The following is a 20,198-nucleotide window of genomic DNA, read 5'->3' as shown; positions in this document are numbered from 1 at the left end:
GGTCAGATTTATTTTTTTGATGTAAGGTGTCTGGCGTTTTCAATAATTCTAAGACAGGATAAATTCCCCCACGCCAGCTTTTTTTCTTTTTTAAGTTGAAGTCTAGCTGATTTACAATGCTGTGTCAATCTCTGCTGCACAGCAACGTGACTCAGTTATCCAACCCCACTTTATTTTTATTTATTTATTTTTTTGCGGTACGTGGGCCTCTCACTGCTGTGGCCTCTCCCGTTGCGGAGCACAGGCTCCGGACGCGCAGGCTCAGCGGCCATGGCTCACGGGCCCAGCCGCTCCGCGGCATGTGGGATCTTCCCGGACCGGGGCTCGAACCCGCGTCCCCTGCATCGGCAGGCGGACCCTCAACCACTGCGCCACCAGGGAAGCCCTCCAACCCCACTTTAAATTCGCTTCCTCGGTGAGGAAAGGCCCAAGGCAGGTGACGGTGCCTGGCTCACCTTCTCCTGGGCTGACTGCGTCACGCTGGACACTTGTCCCATGGCCAGCTCCAGGGGCTGCTGCAGCGGGTCCTCCTGGAAGCAGAGGAGTGGCGGGCCCTGGAACAGAAAAGCACAGTGAGGAGATGGGCGCAGTGCCAGGCAGGGTGGCTACTTTCTAAAGGCAATGACGTACTTGCCGCAAAGCTCGGCAGACCTCAGAACATGTGGTCTGACTTCCTTTGGTTCAATCCATGCCTCTAAGTAGCAGCAACGGGCCGAAATCAGTAAGGAGTGCAGGGACGAACCCAAAGATGTTGCAATAAAGTCGGCAAAGGATATTTTGAGAGTTCGTGTTTATGGTGTAAGGGGAGAAGCCCAGGCTCCTGGGGTGGACGGTGGGTCTGGAGTACAAGCACAGCACCTGGCCAGGCACAGCAGGTTCAAGGGCTGTGCTGCCCTTCTTCTGGGAAAGCACTCTCTCCGGTTTCAGAGAATCACCTCTCCCTGTTCCACGTGGGCGCTGGCACTCTACTGAGGGCGGCCCCCTTCTCCTCTCCCACTGCCCAAACAGCACGTGAGGGGGAACCCGGGGTGGGGGGAGCGCAGTGGGAGGCTGTGGCTGCTTCTCCCTGGAGTTTGGGATTCCTTGGCTGGAAATGAACTTGGGCCGGTGGCCATGCCCAAGGATCGGGTTCCTCCAGAGCTGCCAGGCTCCTGCCCTCCAGGGTCTCCTGGTTCAACCCCACCCTCGGCTCTGTGCATCCCCGTAAGCTTCCAGAAAAGTCCTCTGTGGCTTGTCGCCCTATGTCCATTTTGGTTCTTGCAATTAAAATCTCCAAGTGCAAGACGTGCAAGTAATGAATATGACCACAAGGCAACAAGATTGATGTTTTATAAAAGAACAAACCAGGCTTGGATTGCCAAGCAAGTCTTGGCCTTTTAAAAATAAGTTCTCTTGAGAAGCTGAACACTTACGCCTACAATACGACCCCGGAACGAAACTCTTCTTAAACTCTTTTCCTGACATGTTCCAGAAAGTACATCATCGTCAAGTGAGCTCCGATCGACTGGTTAAAAAAGAGATTCAGACCCACAACTTCCCTCCGTATCTCATCGATTTCTGAGACTCTCAGCTGTGACGTGCTGGTTCCAACTACAAGGTCAGATCAAGGGTAGGGAATTAAAATGGTACAAAAAGGCACCAAAGCTCTGCTGGCAAGTGCAGTGCAGAGGAACAAGAATGAAGTCATCACGGGGCTGTGTCTTAAGAATTCCCAGTGATCCAGGGTAAACCTACAGGGCACAGAACATTGTCACTGACATGCTTCTAACCTCACCCTGTCTTAGCAACATTGATCTCACCCTCTAAAAATCATCAGGGAAGAATTAAATCTATTAAATCTTCTCAAGCGTGATGAAGTCGTGCTTTGGGGGCTGCTGCTCTGCTGACATTCTCCACGGCTGGAGCTTGTTTTGGTGTGACCTGCTGGCCAGGGGCTTGGGGATGACATCGCCCTGTGTGCCAAGCTGCGTGCCTGAAAGCGCAGCGCCCAGCACAGAGCCTGGCACCAGGCAGGGAGCTGACCCCTTGCGGGAGTCGTTACAGCCGCCGGGACTGCGTGTGAGACAACGCACCTTCTGCACCAGCCTGAAGACACCGCGTTGCCTTAAGCAGCCCCGATGCCAGCTCCTGCCCCTGCCCGTCAGGAGATGCCATCTATGCCCTCTTAGGTATGACAGCTTCTGAATGAAAACCCTGGAAATATTTTGCTAGGGAAGTTAATGTCAAGGGGCAGTCTCACGAAGGAAATACATTATGAAATTAAAATAAGGACCCAGAGGTTCCCCTTCCCTTTCTGCTTGATCCTTGAGTTTCAGGAAGCCCGGCGTGCATGCGGCATAACCACAAACTCCCACATCTCTGCACCCCGTCCTTGGGAAGGCAGCCCCGTTCCGGACTCAACCCCACTCAGACTAGAGCAAGATTTTACATCCACAGGAAAAGCAACAGGCAGGAATTGCCAGGAAAACACTGAGAAAGCAAAAACAAGAGACTAGCTCTCCTTGACGTTAAGACGCCCTCTAGAACCTCTGTGATTCAAAGCGTGAACACACAGACGACTAGTAGGGCTGGAACAGGATGTCCAGAATAGACCCCAACACGTGTGGACACGGTATGTGACAAAGGTGGCATCCCAAATCACTGGCGAAAGATGGATTTTTGAAAAATCTGGATATGGGAGGAAACCCAGATAGAAGGCAAACCTCACTCCACCACAAGTAAAGAACACGACCACGCGAAGGGGTGGGGAACAGATCTAACCTGAGAAACTGAAGAAAACAGTATCCTGGCTGCACAGAAATGCTAGAATCTAGTCAGTAAATGTGTTTCTCATGGGGGTACGGGTCAGCAATTCAGAAAGTAAGTTACGTGTAAACTAGAATTGGCCAAATAAGTATGCTACAGAGAGTAAGTCCCAGATACCTCACTTCTGGAGGAAGAAGTTCGAGATACGGAAAGGGGAAGATGAAAATGAACTCTGTGCCGTTGACCTGGAATCCAGGATATAGGTATAGTCGTGGTTCTGAAGATGCAGACAGAGAGCTGTGTGCACATGAATGTGTTAGCGTCCACATATACATTTCCTAGGTCTGTCCACTAAGAGGGTCTAGAAGCAATGAGACCCCAGCGGTAATGAGCACACCTGATGCCCAGATCTTGTTTTCTAAACACTTCTCCAGGAAAAGGAATCAGAGCTGCTTAGAAAAGTGGCTGAATCCAGGGCCAGAGAAGAGGAAAATACAAGACGAGCTCAGAGCAGACACCTTGTGGAACCGTCAAGAAATGAGATGCTGAGAAAAGAAAAAAGCTATGTGTGTGTGTATATATATATATATATATATATATATATATATATATATATATATAGATGGAAGAACACAAAAGAGCTTCTAATGGCCAAAACAAGGACAGTTTAAGCAACAAAATAAATAGTGATGGTACTGAATTATAATCCATGGAATAAAATAAATACCCGTGAGTCCATGCTGATGTAAATAATCAATTACATATATAGATGGAGGAGAAGTGGCAGCTCTTTCCTGCAGTAGGATTCCAATGAATAAACGCAGAAGGAGAGAGGGAAACAGAAAATCATCATTAGGCAAACTCCACGGAAGCCAAGGGCTGCAGACTAGATACACAGATGGATGCCAACTCAGTGAGTGAAAGTATGAGGGGTGACAGGATTTGTACAACCTCAAAGTATCTCCCCAAGTTATGTGGTAACTATAGCACGAAAGGATAAGAGGAGACCTAAGATGTAAGAAGACAAACAGGCGGAAATCACCTTAACCAAGGAATGAAGGCCGCTGCTTCTCCCCAGCGGTACGCCACACTGACATCACGCACCCCGTGACGCAGCACACTGAAAGGGGCGCATCGCTTCCGTGGTTTGTATAACTGCAGTGCACTTGTGTGAAAACACCAAACTGAGGGATATTTGGCAAAATAACAATCAATAGTCCTCAGAGTTGTCAAGGTCACAAAGAAACAAGGGAACACTGGGAAACTGTTACAGCCTGCAGGAGACAAACGCAAAGCAGCAACTCAATCCATGTAGGACCTAAACGGGACCCTGGAACAATAAAAGAATACTGGCGGAAAGCCGGTGAAATTCAGGCGGTTGCAAAGTCACCACGGCCTCTGCTGTTGCAGGCCTGCCCTGCATTACAATTATAACTACCGTACCCCTCCCTCCCCCCCCACCCCCCTGCCCCGCCGCCCCGGCCTGAGTGAGCCAGAGTCCCCTAATCAGCCACTGCTTGAACCCTGTCCTGTCTGGGCGGGAACAGATGCCTGAGGGCAACCTACATGCAGAGGCGGGGCCAAATCCAAAGCTGAACCCCGGGAGCTGTGAGAACAAAGAACAGGAGGCAAATCTCTGTGCAGCCTCAGGAGCAGCGGATTAAATCCCCACAAGCGACTTGAGGTACCTCCATCTGTGGAACACCTGAACAGACAACAAATCAACCCAAATTGAGGCAGTGGACTTTGGGAGCAACTGTAGACTTGGGGTTTGCTGTCTGCGACCGACTTGTTTCTGATTTTTATGTTTATCTTAGTATAGTTTTTAGCTCTTGTTATCATTGGCAGATTTGTTTATTGGTTTCGTTACTGTCTTCTTTTTTTTAAATTACTTTATAATTTTTTTATTTTAATAATTTTTAAATTTTAATTATTTTATTATTATTTTTCTTTCTTTTTTTCTCTCTTTTCTTCTGAGCCATGTGGCTGACAGGGTCTGGTGCTCCAGTCCGGTGTCAGGCCTGAGACTCTGAGGTGGGAGAGCCGAGCTCAGGACATTGGACCACCAGAGACCTCCCGGCCCCATGTAATATCAATCGGCAAGAGCTCTCCCAGAGATCTCCGTCTCAATGCTAAGACCCAGCTCCACCCAACGGCCAGCAAGCTCCAGTGCTGGATGCCCCATGACAACAACTAGCAAGACAGGACCACAATCCCACCCAATAGCAGACAGGCTGCCTAAAGTCATACTAAGTTCACAGACACCCCAAAACACACCACCGGCCGCAGCCCTGCCCACCAGAAAGACAAGATCCAGCCTCATCCACCAGAACACAGGCACCAGTCCACTCCACCAGGAAGCCTACACAAGCCACTGAACCAACCTTACCCACCAATAAACAACGGGAACTACAAACCTGCAGCCTGAGAAAAGGAGACCCCAAACACAGTAAATTAATCAAAACAAGAAGACAGAGAAACACACAGCAGATGAAGGAGCAAGGTAAAAACCCACGAGACCAAACAAATGAAGAGGAAATAGGCAGTCTACCTGAAAAAGAATTCAGAGTAATGACAGTAAAGATAATCCAAAATCTTGGAAACAGATTGGAGAAAATACAAGAAACGTTTAACAAGGACCTCGAAGAACTAAAAAGCTAACAAATAATGATGAACAGCACAATAAATGAAATTAAAAATTCTCTGGAAGGAATCAATAGCAGAACAACTGATGCAGAAGAATGGATAAGTGACCTGGAAGATAAAACAGTGGAAATAACTACCCCAGAGCAGAATAAAGAAAAAAGAATGAAAAGAATTGAGGACAGTCTCAGAGACCTCTGGGACAATATTAATCACACCAACATTTGAATTACAGGTGTCCCAGAAGAAGACAACAAAAAGAAATGTCTGAGAAAATATTTGAAGAGATTATAGTTGAAAACTTCCTTAACATGGGAAAGGAAATAGTCAATCCAGTCCAGGAAGCACAGGGAGTACCACACAGGATAAATCCAACGAGAAACACACCAAGACACATACTAATGAAACAATCAAAAATTAAATACAAAGAAAAAATATTAAAAGCAGCAGGGGAAAAGCAACAAATAACATACAAGGGAATCCCCATAAGCTTAACAGCTGATCTTGCAGCAGAAACTCTGCAAGCCAGAAGGGAGTGGCAGGACATATTTAAAGTGATGAAAGGGAAAAACCTACAACCAAGATTTCTCTACCCAGCAAGAATCTCTTTCAGATTCGACAGAGAAATTTAAATCTTTACAGACAAGCAAAAGTTAAGAGAATTCAGCACCACCAAACCAGCTTTACAACAAATGCTAAAGGAACTTCTCTAGGCAGGAAACACAGGAGAAGGAAAAGATCTACAATAACAAACCCAAAACAATTGAGAAAATGGTAATAGGGACATACATATCGATAACTACCTTAAATGTAAATGGATTAAATGCTCCAACCAAAAGACACAGACTGGCTGAATGGATACAAAAACAAGACCCGTATATATGCTGCCTACAAGAGACCCTCTTCAGACCTAGGGACACACACAGACTGAAAATGAGGGGATGGAAAAAGATATTCCATGCAAATGGAAATCAAAGGAAACCTGGAGTAGCAATTCTCATATCAGACAAAATAGACTTTAAAATAAAGACTATTACAAGAGACAAAGAAGGACACTACATAATGATCAAGGGATCAATCCAAGAAGAAGATATAACAATTGTAAATATCTATGCACCCAACATAGGAGCACCTCAATACAAGGCAAATGCTAACAGCCATAAAAGCGGAAATCGACAGTAACACAATAATTGTAGGGGACTTTAACACCTCACGTTCACCAATGGACAGATCATCCAAACAGAAAATAAATAAGGAAATTCAAGCTTTAAATGACCCATTAGACAAGATGGACTTAATTGATATTTATAGGACATTCCAACCAAAAAACAACAGGATACATTTTCTTCTCAAGGGCTCATGGAACATTCTCCAGGATAGATCATACCTTGGGTCACAAACCAAGCCTTGGTAAATTTAAGAAAATTGAAATTGTATCAAGTATCTTTTCTGATCACAATGCTATGAGACTAGATATCAGTTACAGGGAAAAAAAGTGTAAAAAATACAAACACATGGAGGATAAACAATATGTTACTAAATAACCAAGAGATCACTGAAGAAACCAAAGAGGAAATCAGAAAATACCTAGAAACAAATGACAATGAAAACACAATGATCCAAAACCTATGGGATGCAGCAAAAGCAGTTCTAAGAGGGAAGTTTATAGCAATAAAATACGACCTTAAGAAGTAAGAAACATCTCAAATAAACAACCTAACCTTACACCTAAAGCAATTAGAGAAAGAAGAACAAAAAAACCCCAAAGTTAGCAGAAGGAAAGAAATCATAAAGATCAGATCAGAAATAAATGAAAAAGAGATGAAGGAAACAATAGCAAAGATCAATAAAACTAAAAGCTGGTTCTTTGAGAAGATAAACAAAATTGATAAACCACTAGCCAGACTCAACAAGAAAAAAAGGGAGAAGACTCAAGTCAACAGAATTAGACAAGAAAAAGGAGAAGCAACAACTGACACTGCAGAAATACAAAGGATCATGAGGGATTACTACAAGCAACTATATGCCAATAAAATGGACAACCTGGAAGAAATGGACAAATTGTTAGAAAAGCACAACCTTCTAAGACTGAACCAGGAAGAAACAGAAAATATAAACAGACTAATCACAAGCACTGAAATTGAGACTGTGATTAAAAATCTTCCAACAAACAAAAGCCCAGGACCAGATGGCTTCACAGGTGAATTCTATCAAACCTTTAGAGAAGAGCTAACACCTATCCTTCTCAAACTCTTCCAAAATATAGCAGAGGGAGGAACATTCCCAAACTCATTCTACAAGGCCACCATCACCCTGATACCAAAACCAGACAAAGATGTCACAAAGAAAGAAAACTACAGGCCAATATCACTGATGAACGTAGATGCAAAAATCCTCAACAAAATACTAGCAAACAGAATCCAACAGCACATTAAAAGGATCATACATTATGATCAAGTGGGGGTTATTCCAGGAATGCAAGGATTCTTCAATATATGCAAATCAATCAATGTGATAAACCATATGAACAAACTGAAGGATAAAAACCATATGATAATCTTAATAGATGCAGAAAAAGCTTTCGACAAAATTCAACACCCATTTATGATAAAAACTCTCCAGAGAGTAGGCATAGAGGGAACTTACCTCAACATAATACAGGCCATATATGACAAACCCACAGCCAACATCATTCTCAATGGTAAAAAACAGAAACCTTTCCCCTAAAATCAGGAACAAGACAAGGATGCCCACTCTCACCGCTATTATTCAACACAGTTTTGGAAGTTTTAGCCACAGCAATCAGAGAAGGAAGAGAAATAAAAGGAATCCAAATCAGAAAAGAAGTAGTAAAGCTGTCACTGTTTGCAGATGACATGATACTATACATAGAGGATCCTAAAGATGCTACCAGAAAACTACTAGTGCTAATCAAAGAATTTGGTAAAGTAGCAGGATACAAAATTAATGCACAGAAATCTCTTGCATTCTTATACGCTAATAATGAAAAATCTCAAAGAGAAATTAAGGAAACACTCCCATTTACCACTGCAACAAAAAGAATAAAATACCTAGGAATAAACCTACCTAAGGAGACAAAAGACCTGTATGCAGAAAACTATAAGACACTGATGAAAGAAATTAAAAATGATACAAACAGATGGAGAGATATACCATGTCCTTGGATTGGAAGAATCAACATTGTGAAAATGACTATACTACCCAAAGCAATCTTTGGGTAGTATCAATGCAATCCCTATCAAACTACCAATGGCATTTTTCACAGAACTAGAGCAAAAAATGTCACAATTTGTATGGAAACATAAAAGACCCCGAATAGCCAAAGCAATCTTGAGAAAGAAAAACGGAGCTGGAGGAATCAGGCTCCCTGACTTCAGACCATACTACAAAGCTACAGTAATCAAGACAGTATGGTACTAGCACAAAAACAGAAATATAGATCAATGGAACAGGATAGAAAGCCCAGAGATAATCCCACGCACATACGGTCACCTTTTTTTTTTTTTTGCAGTACGCGGGCCTCTCATTGTTGTGGCCTCTCCCGTTGCGGAGCACAGGCTCTGGACGCGCAGGCTCAGCGGCCATGGCTCACGGGCCCAGCCACTCCACGGCATGTGGGATCTTCCCGGACCGGGGCACAAACCCATGCCCCCTGCATTGGCAGGTGGACTCTCAACCACTGCGCCACCAGGGAAGACCTATGGTCACCTTATTTTTGATAAAGGAGGCAAGAATATACAATGGAGAAAAGACAGCCTCATCAATAAGTGGTGCTGGGAAAACTGGACAGCTACATGTAAAAGAATGAAATTAGAACACTGCCTAACACCATACACATAAATAAACTCAAAATGGACTAAAGACCTAAATGTAAGGCCAGACACTATACAACTCTTAGAGGAAAACATAGGAAGAACAATCTTTGACATAAATCACAGCAAGATTCTTTTTGACCCACCTCCTAGAGAAATGGAAATAAAAACAAAAATAAACAAATAGGACCTAATGAAACTTAAAAGCTTTTGCACAGCAAAGGAAACCATAAACAAGATGAAAAGACAACCCTCAGAATGGGAGAAAATATTTCCAACCAAACAACTGACAAAGGATTAATCTCCAAAATTTACAAGCAGCTCATGCAGTTCAATATCAAGAAAACAGACAACCCAATCCAAAAATGGGCAGAAGACCTGAACAGATATTTCTCCAAAGAAGATATACAGACTGCCAACAAACACATGAAACATCACTAATCATTAGAGAAATGCAAATCAAAACTACAATGAGATATCATCCCACACCTGTCAGAATGGCCATCATCAAAAAATCTACAAATAAATGCTGGAGAGGGTGTGGAGAAAGGAGAACCCTCTTGCACTGTTGGTGGGAATGTAAATTGATACAGCCACTATGGAGAACAGTATGAAGGTCCTTAAAAAACTAAAAATAGAACTACCACATGACCCAGCAATCCCACTACTCGGCCTACCCCCAGAGAAAACCATAATTCAAAAAGAGTCATGTACCACAATGTTCATTGCAGCACTATTTACAATGGCCAGGACATGGAAGCAACCTAAGTATCCGTCGACAGACGAATGGAGAAAGAAGATGTGGCACATATATACAATGGAATGTTACTCAGCCATAAAAAGAAAGGAAATTGAGTTATTTGTAGTGAGGTGGATGGACCTAGAGTGTGTCAAACAGAGTGAAGTAAGTCAGAAAGAGAAAAGCAAATACCATATGCTAACACATATATATGGAATCTAAAAAAAAAAAAAAAAAATGGTTCTGATGAACCTAGGGGCAGGACAGGAATAAAGACACAGAAGTAGAGAATGGACTTGAGGACACGGGGAGGGGGAAGGGTACGCTGGGACGAAGTGAGAGAGAGGCAGGGACATATATACACTACCAAATGTAAAATACATAGCTATTGGGAAGCAGCTGCATCGCACAGGGAGATCAGCTCGGTGCTTTGTGACCACCTAGAGGGGTGGGATAGAGAGGGTGGGAGGGAGACGCAAGAGGGAGGAGATATGGGGATATATGTGTACATATAGCTGATTCACTCTGTTATACAGCAGAAACTAACACAACATTGTAAAGCAATTATATTCCAACAAAGATGTTAAAAAAGAAAAAAAAAAGTAGGGTCTTCAGTTTAGTTAAAAACTTCTGTTAATTTCTTGTACTGTTACAATGTTAATATCATTTCATTATAAAATATAGTAACATTGTGCCAATATTAATTTCTTATAGGCTACAATGATAATATGATTGTACTATGAAACATAGTAACATTATACCAATGTTAATTTCTCATATTTTTACAGTGTTAGTATCATTATACTATATTATAGTGACATCGTACCAATGTTAATTTCTTGGTTCTGCTCTTGTGCTATGGTTATGTAAGGCTGGCTGAGGAAAGTATGGAAACTGAATTATTTTTGAAACTTCTCTCTAAATCTAAAAGCAGTAAAAAATTTAAAGCTTTTTTTTTTTTTAAGGAAGATGTTACAAGAAAGCAGCCCATCTTTGTTGACTCTATTGACTAAAGGCCTCACACAGATCTCATCGCATCTGGAGTGGATGCTGCTTTCCAGACTGAACCCAAACTTATCCTCTTCCACGGATGAAGCACAGAGAGGTCAGGGCTTGCCCAAGGTCACACAGCCCCAGAGCTGCCTTCCAGCCTAAGCAGTGGCCACACAGCTCTTCCGAGTGGCTCAAGAGGTCCCTTCCCTCCTCAGCAACCCACGAGGGGCTGACAGGAGTGGATGCTGCGTTTTAGTTGACACTAACACTACACCCACTCTTCCTTCCCCTGAATTCCCGTCTTGCTGAGAGAATGGGTGAATGCAAAGAACAACCTGAACTGGCATCTACTCCTCGTTTCTATTGACAGTTTGCAAAGTCATCAGTGAGCCTCCTTTAATGTTGATTCTTTAGAAGTGAAAAACAAAGCACATTAAACAGCTTGTTTGGCCCAGGCCTGGCCAGCTCCCAAGCAGGGGAGGCCTGTGTCCAGACGGGGTGATGCGCATCTCCACCGTTTGTCCCCTTCCAGCGACAGGGGACAGGGCCTGTTATTCATGCTCCAATCGCCACCTGGCCCAAGCCAGCCGTGCGCTGGGCACCGGGTGCGCTGTGCCTGGACGGACAGGGCTCTGGCCTCCCTCACAATCCCGGGAGCTGATGAGGGCACCAGTGACCACAGGGTCCTGCTGGGGAGAGGGTGGGGCAGCAGAAGGTCAGGGACCCCTGTGCTGAGACCTGAAATACTGACAGGAGTTAAATAAGGAGAAAGGTTAAATAATGTTGGAGACACAATAAATGCCTTGTGGGAAGATCCCACAGAGGAGAGAACACTGAATGTTTGATCAATGGAAAGGAGACCGGTTTGGGGGTCAGGCAGAGAGTGCCTTCCCATTCTTACCAGCTGACTTAGACTGTGGCCACCGTGGGTGGTCAAGGAGCTTGAATTTTTGGGAGCAGCGCACGAAGGAAGCTCATTATAGAATAAGGAAACTCCCAAGTCTTGTCACTTTGTTTACTTTTCAAGTTGCCACACCTCCTATACGAGTCAGAGCTATTAATAACATGTTCTAAGTTCACAGGACATTTTTTTTTTTTTTCCCACAAAGACCACAAATTGTCCTACAGTCTCGGTCATTTGCATTTAGAACATTCCTCTGAAAAAAATCCTGGGGCAAAAGACTAAAGAGACAAACAGCTCTGTTAACCCTCCCCACCCGGGGCCTGGGCCTGCTGGACAAGTCCAGAACGTGGCCCTCACTCTCAGAATGCTGTTCCCCGCACGTGGTCCCAACAGCCGCAGCCTTGGGAGGAAGGCGCTGTCCAGCCCACCCGGAGGGGGCAGGGGACCATGGGCACGCTGGCTTCCATAGCTGGTGACCTGCTGTGGAAATGGCAACACTGGAGCCACCAGGTGTGGACCACTGCTGGGGTGACTGTCGCCCCAAACCACTTTGTAAATGTTCATGTAAATAAATGCAGGGGAACCAAAGGGAAAACCTCAGCTGTTGCCTTTAAATAATACAGCATTAGTTCCCAGTCTGGTGACTGAGCCAGTTCCGGGAACTTTCTGTTCTCTTGAGACCGAACCACCATCAGATCAGCTGGAATTAGGTGTTTGCGATGGCAGAGTGGAGAGACGTGGGGTGAGGGGGACCTGACTGACTGGTGGCTGGCTTACGGACACTGTGTGTACCCAGCAGCTTCTCACTAGTGAGGGGCTGGCTCGGGGAACTTGTGAAAAATATAGGAAGCTCCCTGCGCCCCCAACAACTTCCTGAGTCTGAAGCGGGGGAGGGAGCAGGCATGTGTATTTTTTCAAAGCTCTCTAGGCAATTCGCCAGTGTTCCCCAAACACCTGGCATCAGCCCGACCAGCTGGCAGAGCAGCCGCGGTCTCCTCACCTGTCTCTCCAATTCACCATTCTAATTACTCAGAGTGAGGGTTACAATCCCAGGGGCCCTCTGACACAGGGAACCTGCAGTGCCACAGTCCCTGGTCATCCGGGGCCAAAGGAGACTCCACAAGCTACTGACCCACCCTCAGCTCCTAGGAGATAGGAGCCCCTTTGTTAGGGATGATGCATTAAACAATCGCACCCTTTTATCCTTTCTTGCTGGACCGCAACTAAAGGAAACATTTGGGTCTCAAAGTCAAGTCTGCTGCCCACAGGGGACCATGACTGCAGATGTGGATGGACCAGGAAAACCCCCCAGCCCAGGGTCTAGGTCAACCCTGGCAAGTCTCTCTAGCCCATGGGCCTCAGTCTCGCCTTTCGGAGAAGCAAGAGGTGCTGTGAGAAGGGTTTAGGGTTCCTTGCAGTCCTAAAACACAAGCTGGAGTAAAACAGAATGGGAGGAGTCGCTCCATTCAGGAGAGAATCCCACCTCGCACGGAAGACGCTGGAGATGCCTGAGTTACCGCCAATCCCCCAGCGCGATAGGCAGAGAAGTGGTCTCCTCCCGGGCCAGGGCAGACAGATAACAGGACAGGGTCGGGGCAGAAGGGGGACGCTAAGCTGTGGCTCGCCGGGCTGAGTGCGGGCTTGGAGGGTCAACCCTAATCGGGGATTAGTGGAAATCGTGTTGGAGGCAGGGCAGAGGGAGACTCCGCAGGGCTGGCTGCCAGGTCAGGACAGCCGCTAACGGAACACCAGGGACTGCTCACCCACGCTGTCATGAGTGTCGCGGTCGGGATGGCCCAGGACAGGGGAGAGGTATGCCAAGGCCAGGGCAGGAGTTACCCAGATCCTATCAGCCTGCAGAACGTTCCATCTGAATTCAAATCGAGCAACATTTCCAGGCACCAGGGAGAGCAAAGTGACGCCAGCAATTCCCTCCCCCCATCACACACACGCACACACACGTACACACGCACGCACACACACGCACACACATGCACACACACGCGCGTGCGCATACACACACACACACACACACACGCACCTGACACCACAGTCAGACCCAGTCTACTGTCAGAGGAGACTCAGGGCTGCCTTGAGCTTAAACCCAGTACATTATTGCCCCTTCCGGGCAGGAGCTCTGGAAAAACTGGTGTCTAAGACTCTGCAGTGCATGGCGAATAGCAGAGAACGGAGAAGGTGCAAAGGAGCCAGATCTCTCCCCGCCCCCTGAGCCAAGGGCCCCCTCTCCTCCCACACGGATTCAAGTGAGTAGGGAGAAAGGTTTGCCTCCGAAACCTTCAGGTATTTGCTTCAGTTCTCAGCCTTACCCGACCGGCTGCAGAAAAATTCCAGAGCAGGGATATCCTCCTTTCTCTCTGAGGGCTCCAGGCAAGAGGGTAATCTGGAAGCATTATATCGAAGGCAATCATAGTTTCTAAGCCAATCAGGAAATGTCAGGGAACACGGCAGAATGGTTTAAGCAGGACTGTCCCAGACTTACAGGAGGGAGGCTCGTGCCTCTGCCTGACCCTCTCAGGAGTCCCAGGGGGACGACCAGGACCCTACAGGTCACTCACCCAACACCAACACGCATGTTACAGCTCACGAAAGGCTGAGAAGCAGAATCCGTGGCCCACGTCACGCGCCCTGTCTCATCCAGCTGGGACAAGACTTTCACCCGCTCACAACTCCAGCCTGCAGTGCACTCAGCCCCGGAACGCAGGCCCTGGACACCAGGTCAACCAGGGATCAATGACAGCAGCTTCGTGGGGAAACAAAGCTGTGTTTGCTCACATAGGTGAGGTCACGTGGCTTTAGGGGCTCCCACGAGAGGTGGGGTGGCCCCCCCGAAGAGCTGTCCGGTTCTGGCGGCCGCGGCACGGACTCCAGGCACCGAGGCAGACGGCAGTCAAATGACCTTGAAGGCTTTTTTCATCCAAAGGTTACGGTTATTTTTTTTTCTCCCGAGGGTTCAGAACACGGTCTTTTGTTGGATTTATGCTCATTCACACTCAAAGCTATTTTGTTTTTTAAACCCGTGGCTATGTGAGTCAGTCAAGGTCATGCGCAAAGACCACACAGAGGGCCCACCGTGGAATATTTTGAAGGTTGATGGTCCAGACACACAGCATTCACTATTTCCAAAGCGAAGCGCCACAGGCTTCTCCACTGAGTTCCCAAGCAGGTGGCGGAATGCGGTACACCTGGGAGCCATCAGGACAGGCGAAGACTGGGAGGTACCCCAAACCCCCCAGGCCCCCATTCCTCCTATGGAACACCAAGAAATAGCAGACGCCAGGAGCTTGTCATTAAACCAAGATGTCTTAGAAGCAAAAATAAGTCACCCAGTCATTAACCAGACAAGAAACATAACCACAGGAGCATGAGGTAGCAGAGCTCCGTCATAAGCCCCTGAGCTTTGAGGTAGGAGATAGGTGGGTTCAAATCCCAGCTCTGCCACCCACAGGCTGTGTGACCTTGGGCGGATTACTTAACCTTTCCAGGCCTCAGTTTCCCCACCTGTGAAATGTTGACAACGCCTCTGTCGCAGGAGTTGTGAGGATTCAGAGATGACAGACGTACCTGAAGCCCCCAGTACATGTCTGGCGAGCGGCTAGCCCTCAACGGTCACTAATTTTAAATGCCAAGGAATGCAAACCTTCTGGAAATAACACGCTGGGCGAAATTCAGCTCTGTACGTGGAAGCATATTTGGTTCACAGTTATTCAGGTGCAAACGCAGTTCGGGGTCCACCTGAATACGGGAATCCACCTGGGACGCCAGGAAGGGCAAGTATGAGCCTGAAGGGGAAGGGGCACCCCGAAAAGTCTCTCCAACAACCAGTCTGTCCCTCCAGTGGAGCCTAGGGCCTGGCACACCTCATGTCTGGTTAATAAAATCGAATCATTTTGTCTTGATTCCCCATCAAGGGTCCTCCAGTCTTCAGGGTCTTTCTCCTAACTTTCAAGGATGCTCTGCCCCTCGAATCAGTCAAGGGCTGTGGCGAGCCTCCAGGGAAGAAGAGCTCTGCTCTGAACCCGCGCCCCGAGATCACCGCGCCCGACCCCGCAGCACGACCGGCCCTCACGGAAACTCACCGCTCTCCGTTTGGCCTCATCGTTCAGGGCGGCCACCCAGGCGGCCTGCCACTGCTTCCTCCAGATGCTCAGCGTCACGATCCAGGCGAGCAGCGCATCCGGCTCGGGGCGCTGGCCCTCGCCGGGCTCCGCCGCCCGCCTCGGGGAGCGGGGTCGCGCCCTGGCCAGCGCCCACTGCGCCAGGTACAGGCCCACAGTGCCCAAGGCCACGACGAAGAGCGCCACCAAGCCCAGCCACTGGACCTCACCGAGCCACGAGTCCAGGCGGGACATGGTGATGGCGCATACCCGGCGCGCCTCGCCCCAACTTCCCAGGCAGCCCCTGGCCGGGCGCACAGCCCGCGGGCGGCGAGCTCAGGACATCAGCTCGCGGCCGGCCGGGGCTCGCGGGGGGCGGGGAGGGGGCGCGGCGGGCGGATCCAGGCGGCTGGCGACGCGGGCCCCGGGCGCCGAGAGGCCGGCGGGCAGGGTGAGCGGGAGGAAAAGCCCAGCCGCCTCACGACGGCCACGGCCCGGGACTGCGCCTCCCCTAACAAATGGGGACGCGGCGTCCCGCGTTCCCGACTCGGGCGTCTGGTAGTTCCCGGGGCCGTGGCCGGGCGCCTCTCCTCCAGCGCGCCGCCCCAGGCGTCCCGCCCGCGGCCCAGCGGCGGCCGGAGGAGGGGCGGGGCCGCGGGGCGGGGGAAGGGGCGCGGCCTGCGGGGCGGGGCGGGGGCGGGGCGGGGCCTGGGCCTTCCCTGAGCCCGGGTCGTCCCCGCCGCTCCCCGCTCCCGGCTCCCCGCGGCCCGCCCCGCCCGCCCCTTGAAAGGCCCAGCGCCCAGCTCCCCTGCCGACCCCGCCCCCGCTGCGGCCTCGGCCCCCGCCGGCCGTGTGCGCGCGCCGCCTGCCACCTCCGGCGCCTTCGCCCGGACCATGGCTGCGCGGTGGCCGCGTGTGCGCCCGGCGCTGCATCCTCCTGCGCGGACCTGTCTCCGGCGCGGAGACGCGAAAGCGCGGGACTTTCCAATTAGTCAGCCCAACCCCAGGGCTACAGTGGGGCGGGCTGGCGGGGCTTCCGTGAGCCTGTGTGCGCGTGTGTGCACGCGTGTGCGTGCATGTGTGTGCGCGCGCCTGTGCGTGTGAAAGGGTGATTTCTAGGATCGCCATCTGCCCACCAGCAAAAGACAGTTGTCCGGTTTTAACATACTTGGAAAGCCCCTAGAAATCCACCACTCGCACCCTGAAGTCTGGAACCTCGCTTTAAGAGCTGCCATGATCACTCCTGGGAGGGTCTCAGGAAAATGCCCATTAAGAAGTTTGTGTGTGCGCATGTGTGTGGCGCGCTCCCTGCGCCCCTCACCTTGCAGTCCGCCCCCGTCATTAGGCAACGCCTCAAAACACTAGCCTGAGATTCTCCAAGGCCTAATGCAAAGCCTGAATCATAAAATAGTGATTTGCTTGTAGTTCTGCGGCTGTATGAAGGGGATTTGACTTTGAATTGGGTTGGTTAGACCTGAGCACTTAGCCTTCTCTTACCTAGCCAGGGTCTGCCTGTCTGGTTGGTAACATCAGTGAGGATTCTGGCCCCGACACTGCAGCAGAGGGTCCTCACTGGCTCCTCCCCAGCCCCTCCCTCTGCCACGGCAGTGGGTAAAGAGAAGCCTTCCAACCTGGCTCAGAGGGGAGATCGCTAAGAAGACGGACTAGTCGGGCCGATGGAGGTTAGGGTCTGGATCTGGTTCAGAGGCTAATGGCATTTATTGACAGCTATTTCGTGAAAACCTTGGGAGCAGTAGAACAAAGAGAACCACAGATGCTGTGACGAATCTGCCCTGGATACCAAGTATTGAAGAGGAGGGTGAGGTGCCGGGCTGGAAAGGGGGAGGTTGGATGTAATGGCATTTGAAGAAGTGTGTGTGTGCAAAGTCCCTGAGGCCTGCATGTAGCTCAGTACCCTAAGCCCTAGAGTGTGGGCCCTCCCAGGAGAGGGTATTTCTGGCTTAGAGACTGGAGGCCAGGAGATGAAGGTGAGTGAGGGTTTGTTTTTTTTTAAATTTATTTTATTGAAGCATAGTTGATTTACAATGTTGTGTTAATTTCTGCTGTACAACAGGGTGATTCTGTTATACGTATATACATTCTTTTTCACATTCTTCCCCATTACGTTTTATCCCAGGAGGTTGACTATAGTTCCCTGTGCTCTACAGCAGGACCTTGTTCTTTATGGGGTGGGCGAGTCTACAGCAGTAGGAGGGTGAAGGAGTTGACACCCGAGGACCCGATTTTCTTTGAGAAGGAGGAAGGGGTTGGGAGGTAGGTGGACTGACAGCCCTAGTGGGGAACAGGACCAGGGCTGGCAGGGAGGGGAATTCATCAGGTTGCCCAGGCGAGCTGGGGCCGGGGAGAACCAGCCCTTACTAGGCAGGTCTGATATTAGAAAGTGGAAATAGAATGATCCTATCAACTTCCTTCGAGTTATCTATCCTTTAAACTGTAAGTCGTCCTTCAGCCCCCAGGCTGTAAAGGATTTGGGAGGAGTTGCTCTGCTTTTCTCAGAAATCTCTTCTTACTTGGAAGAAACATCTTAGTATTTTCTGACCTGTAGCCAGATCTATGCAGTTGAATAATCCCAGTCATGCTGGCCCCGTTGCCAGAATAACCTGGATAACTGGATACCCAGGGCTCCTCGTCTCCCTGTTCGACGGTGAGTGCAGGTGTGCGCATGTGCGATGCCTAGCATGGCTGTGTGGCAGGTAGGAGACAGCCGTCCCCAGCCCGTGTGACTGGTGGAACCAGTTTCATTCCTCTGCGGCAGTGTCTCCGACGCATGCTCACCCCACTGGCACATTTAGGGGCTTTGTCACACACTGTAAACTAACAACCACCCAGGGTTTAGAATTTGTCACACTGCTGTAAGTTTTTCCAAAGGGAAGGTAAACATATAAATATTGAACTACTTCTGTGTAGAAGCCAAGTGAGGGGAAATGAGGAACGTCATGGGCTTACAGGAAAATGCAGTTGGCCAAAACGTGCAATAGGAAGGAACTAAAACACCTTGTAAACCTACGGAAGAGAACAGACTCCCTTTACTTCTGCTCCGGTGCCCAATCCCATTCATCCACTGCCTGGAGTGGATACTGGACAGCTCAGTCTCCAGGAAGAGTAGCATTCACCACTGTCATACATGGTGACAGTCTCTGCTCCTAGTATGTTGCCCTCTACTCCACCCCGTGTCCCTTCAACCCAAGGAGCCAGACTGCAGCTCTGCCCAGGAAGGACACTCGCTGTCACCCACCAGACCTTCCAATGGATTGGGGTCCATCACACTCTACACCAGCGGTCTGCTGCTTTTAACCAGTCCTCAGAGGAAACTACCATGCTTTGAATCCTCCAAGCACTCGCACTGAGCTTCTGTGAGCAGGTGGGGCTGGGGTCTAGGGGTCTGGGTGCAGGGGAGGGGCCCACGGGTGCCAGTCACTCATACTGTGGCCCAAGGGAAACCGTCTTCACATCAACCTACTGGATCGCCCAGAGGCAGCCACCTGCCTGGAATTCTCTGGAAGGCATGACTCTGAACCTGAGACCAGGTGGGTCCCATTACTGCATGAGGAGACAGCAGAAACTATGTTTCCAAATTCCGCTCTGGAATGTTCCACAGTAACTGGTTGTGAGCCTGCACACACGAAACAGGAGTAAAGGCTCCTTGTTCCCTTTGGTGGTTCATCTCTGCGTCTTCCGTGGAAGGATTTTTTTTAAATCTTCTTCTTTTTTATTATTATTATTTTTTTTTATTGGAGTACAGTTGCTTTACAATATTGTGTTAGTTTCTGCTGTACAGCAAAGTGAATCATCTATACGTATACATATATCCCCTCTTTTTTGGATTTCCTTCCCATTTAGGTCACCTCAGAGCACTGAGTAGAGTTCCCTGTGCTATACAGTAGGTTCTCACTAGTTATCTGTTTTATACATAGTATCAATCCCCATCTCCCAATTCCTCCCACCCACCCCCTTCCCCCTTGGTATCCATACGTTTGTTCTCTCCATCTGTGTCTCTATTTCTGCTTTGCAGACAGGCTACCTGTACCATTTTTCTAGATTCCACATATAGGCATTTAATATACGATATTTGTTTTTCTCTTTCTGACTTACTTCACTCTGTATGACAGTCTCTAGGTCTATCTACGTCTCTGCCACTGGCACAATTTCTTTCCTTTTTATGGCTGAGTAATATTCTGTGGAAGTATTTTAATGTTTCCCTCTAC

General features: G+C 48.6%; 1 protein-coding gene across 3 annotated transcripts in view; it reads right to left on the bottom strand.

Moving 5' to 3' along the window:
• The window catches only part of C2CD2 (C2 calcium dependent domain containing 2), a 60,353-nt gene extending 43,796 nt beyond the window's left edge, over nt 1–16,557 (bottom strand). The window contains exons 1-2 of one of the 3 annotated variants that reach the window (XM_027091747.1): nt 15,955–16,557; nt 456–554 (exon numbers count right to left, since the gene is read on the bottom strand). In XM_027091747.1, coding sequence (XP_026947548.1) covers nt 456–554; nt 15,955–16,227 — 372 coding nt within the window. In that variant the 5' untranslated portion in view covers nt 16,228–16,557. The remainder of the gene's footprint in view (nt 1–455; nt 555–15,954) is intronic. The other 2 variants (XM_027091815.1, XM_027091662.1) reach the window with 2 other exon arrangements.
• Between the last annotated feature and the right edge of the window lie 3,641 nt (nt 16,558–20,198).

This window comes from Aethalodelphis obliquidens, unplaced genomic scaffold, assembly GCF_003676395.1.
Source record: "Aethalodelphis obliquidens isolate GAN/ISIS:26980383/991018 unplaced genomic scaffold, ASM367639v1 scaffold1, whole genome shotgun sequence".
NCBI classification, from domain to species: Eukaryota; Metazoa; Chordata; class Mammalia; order Artiodactyla; family Delphinidae; genus Aethalodelphis; species Aethalodelphis obliquidens.
This window is presented reverse-complemented; position numbering and strand designations above follow the sequence as displayed.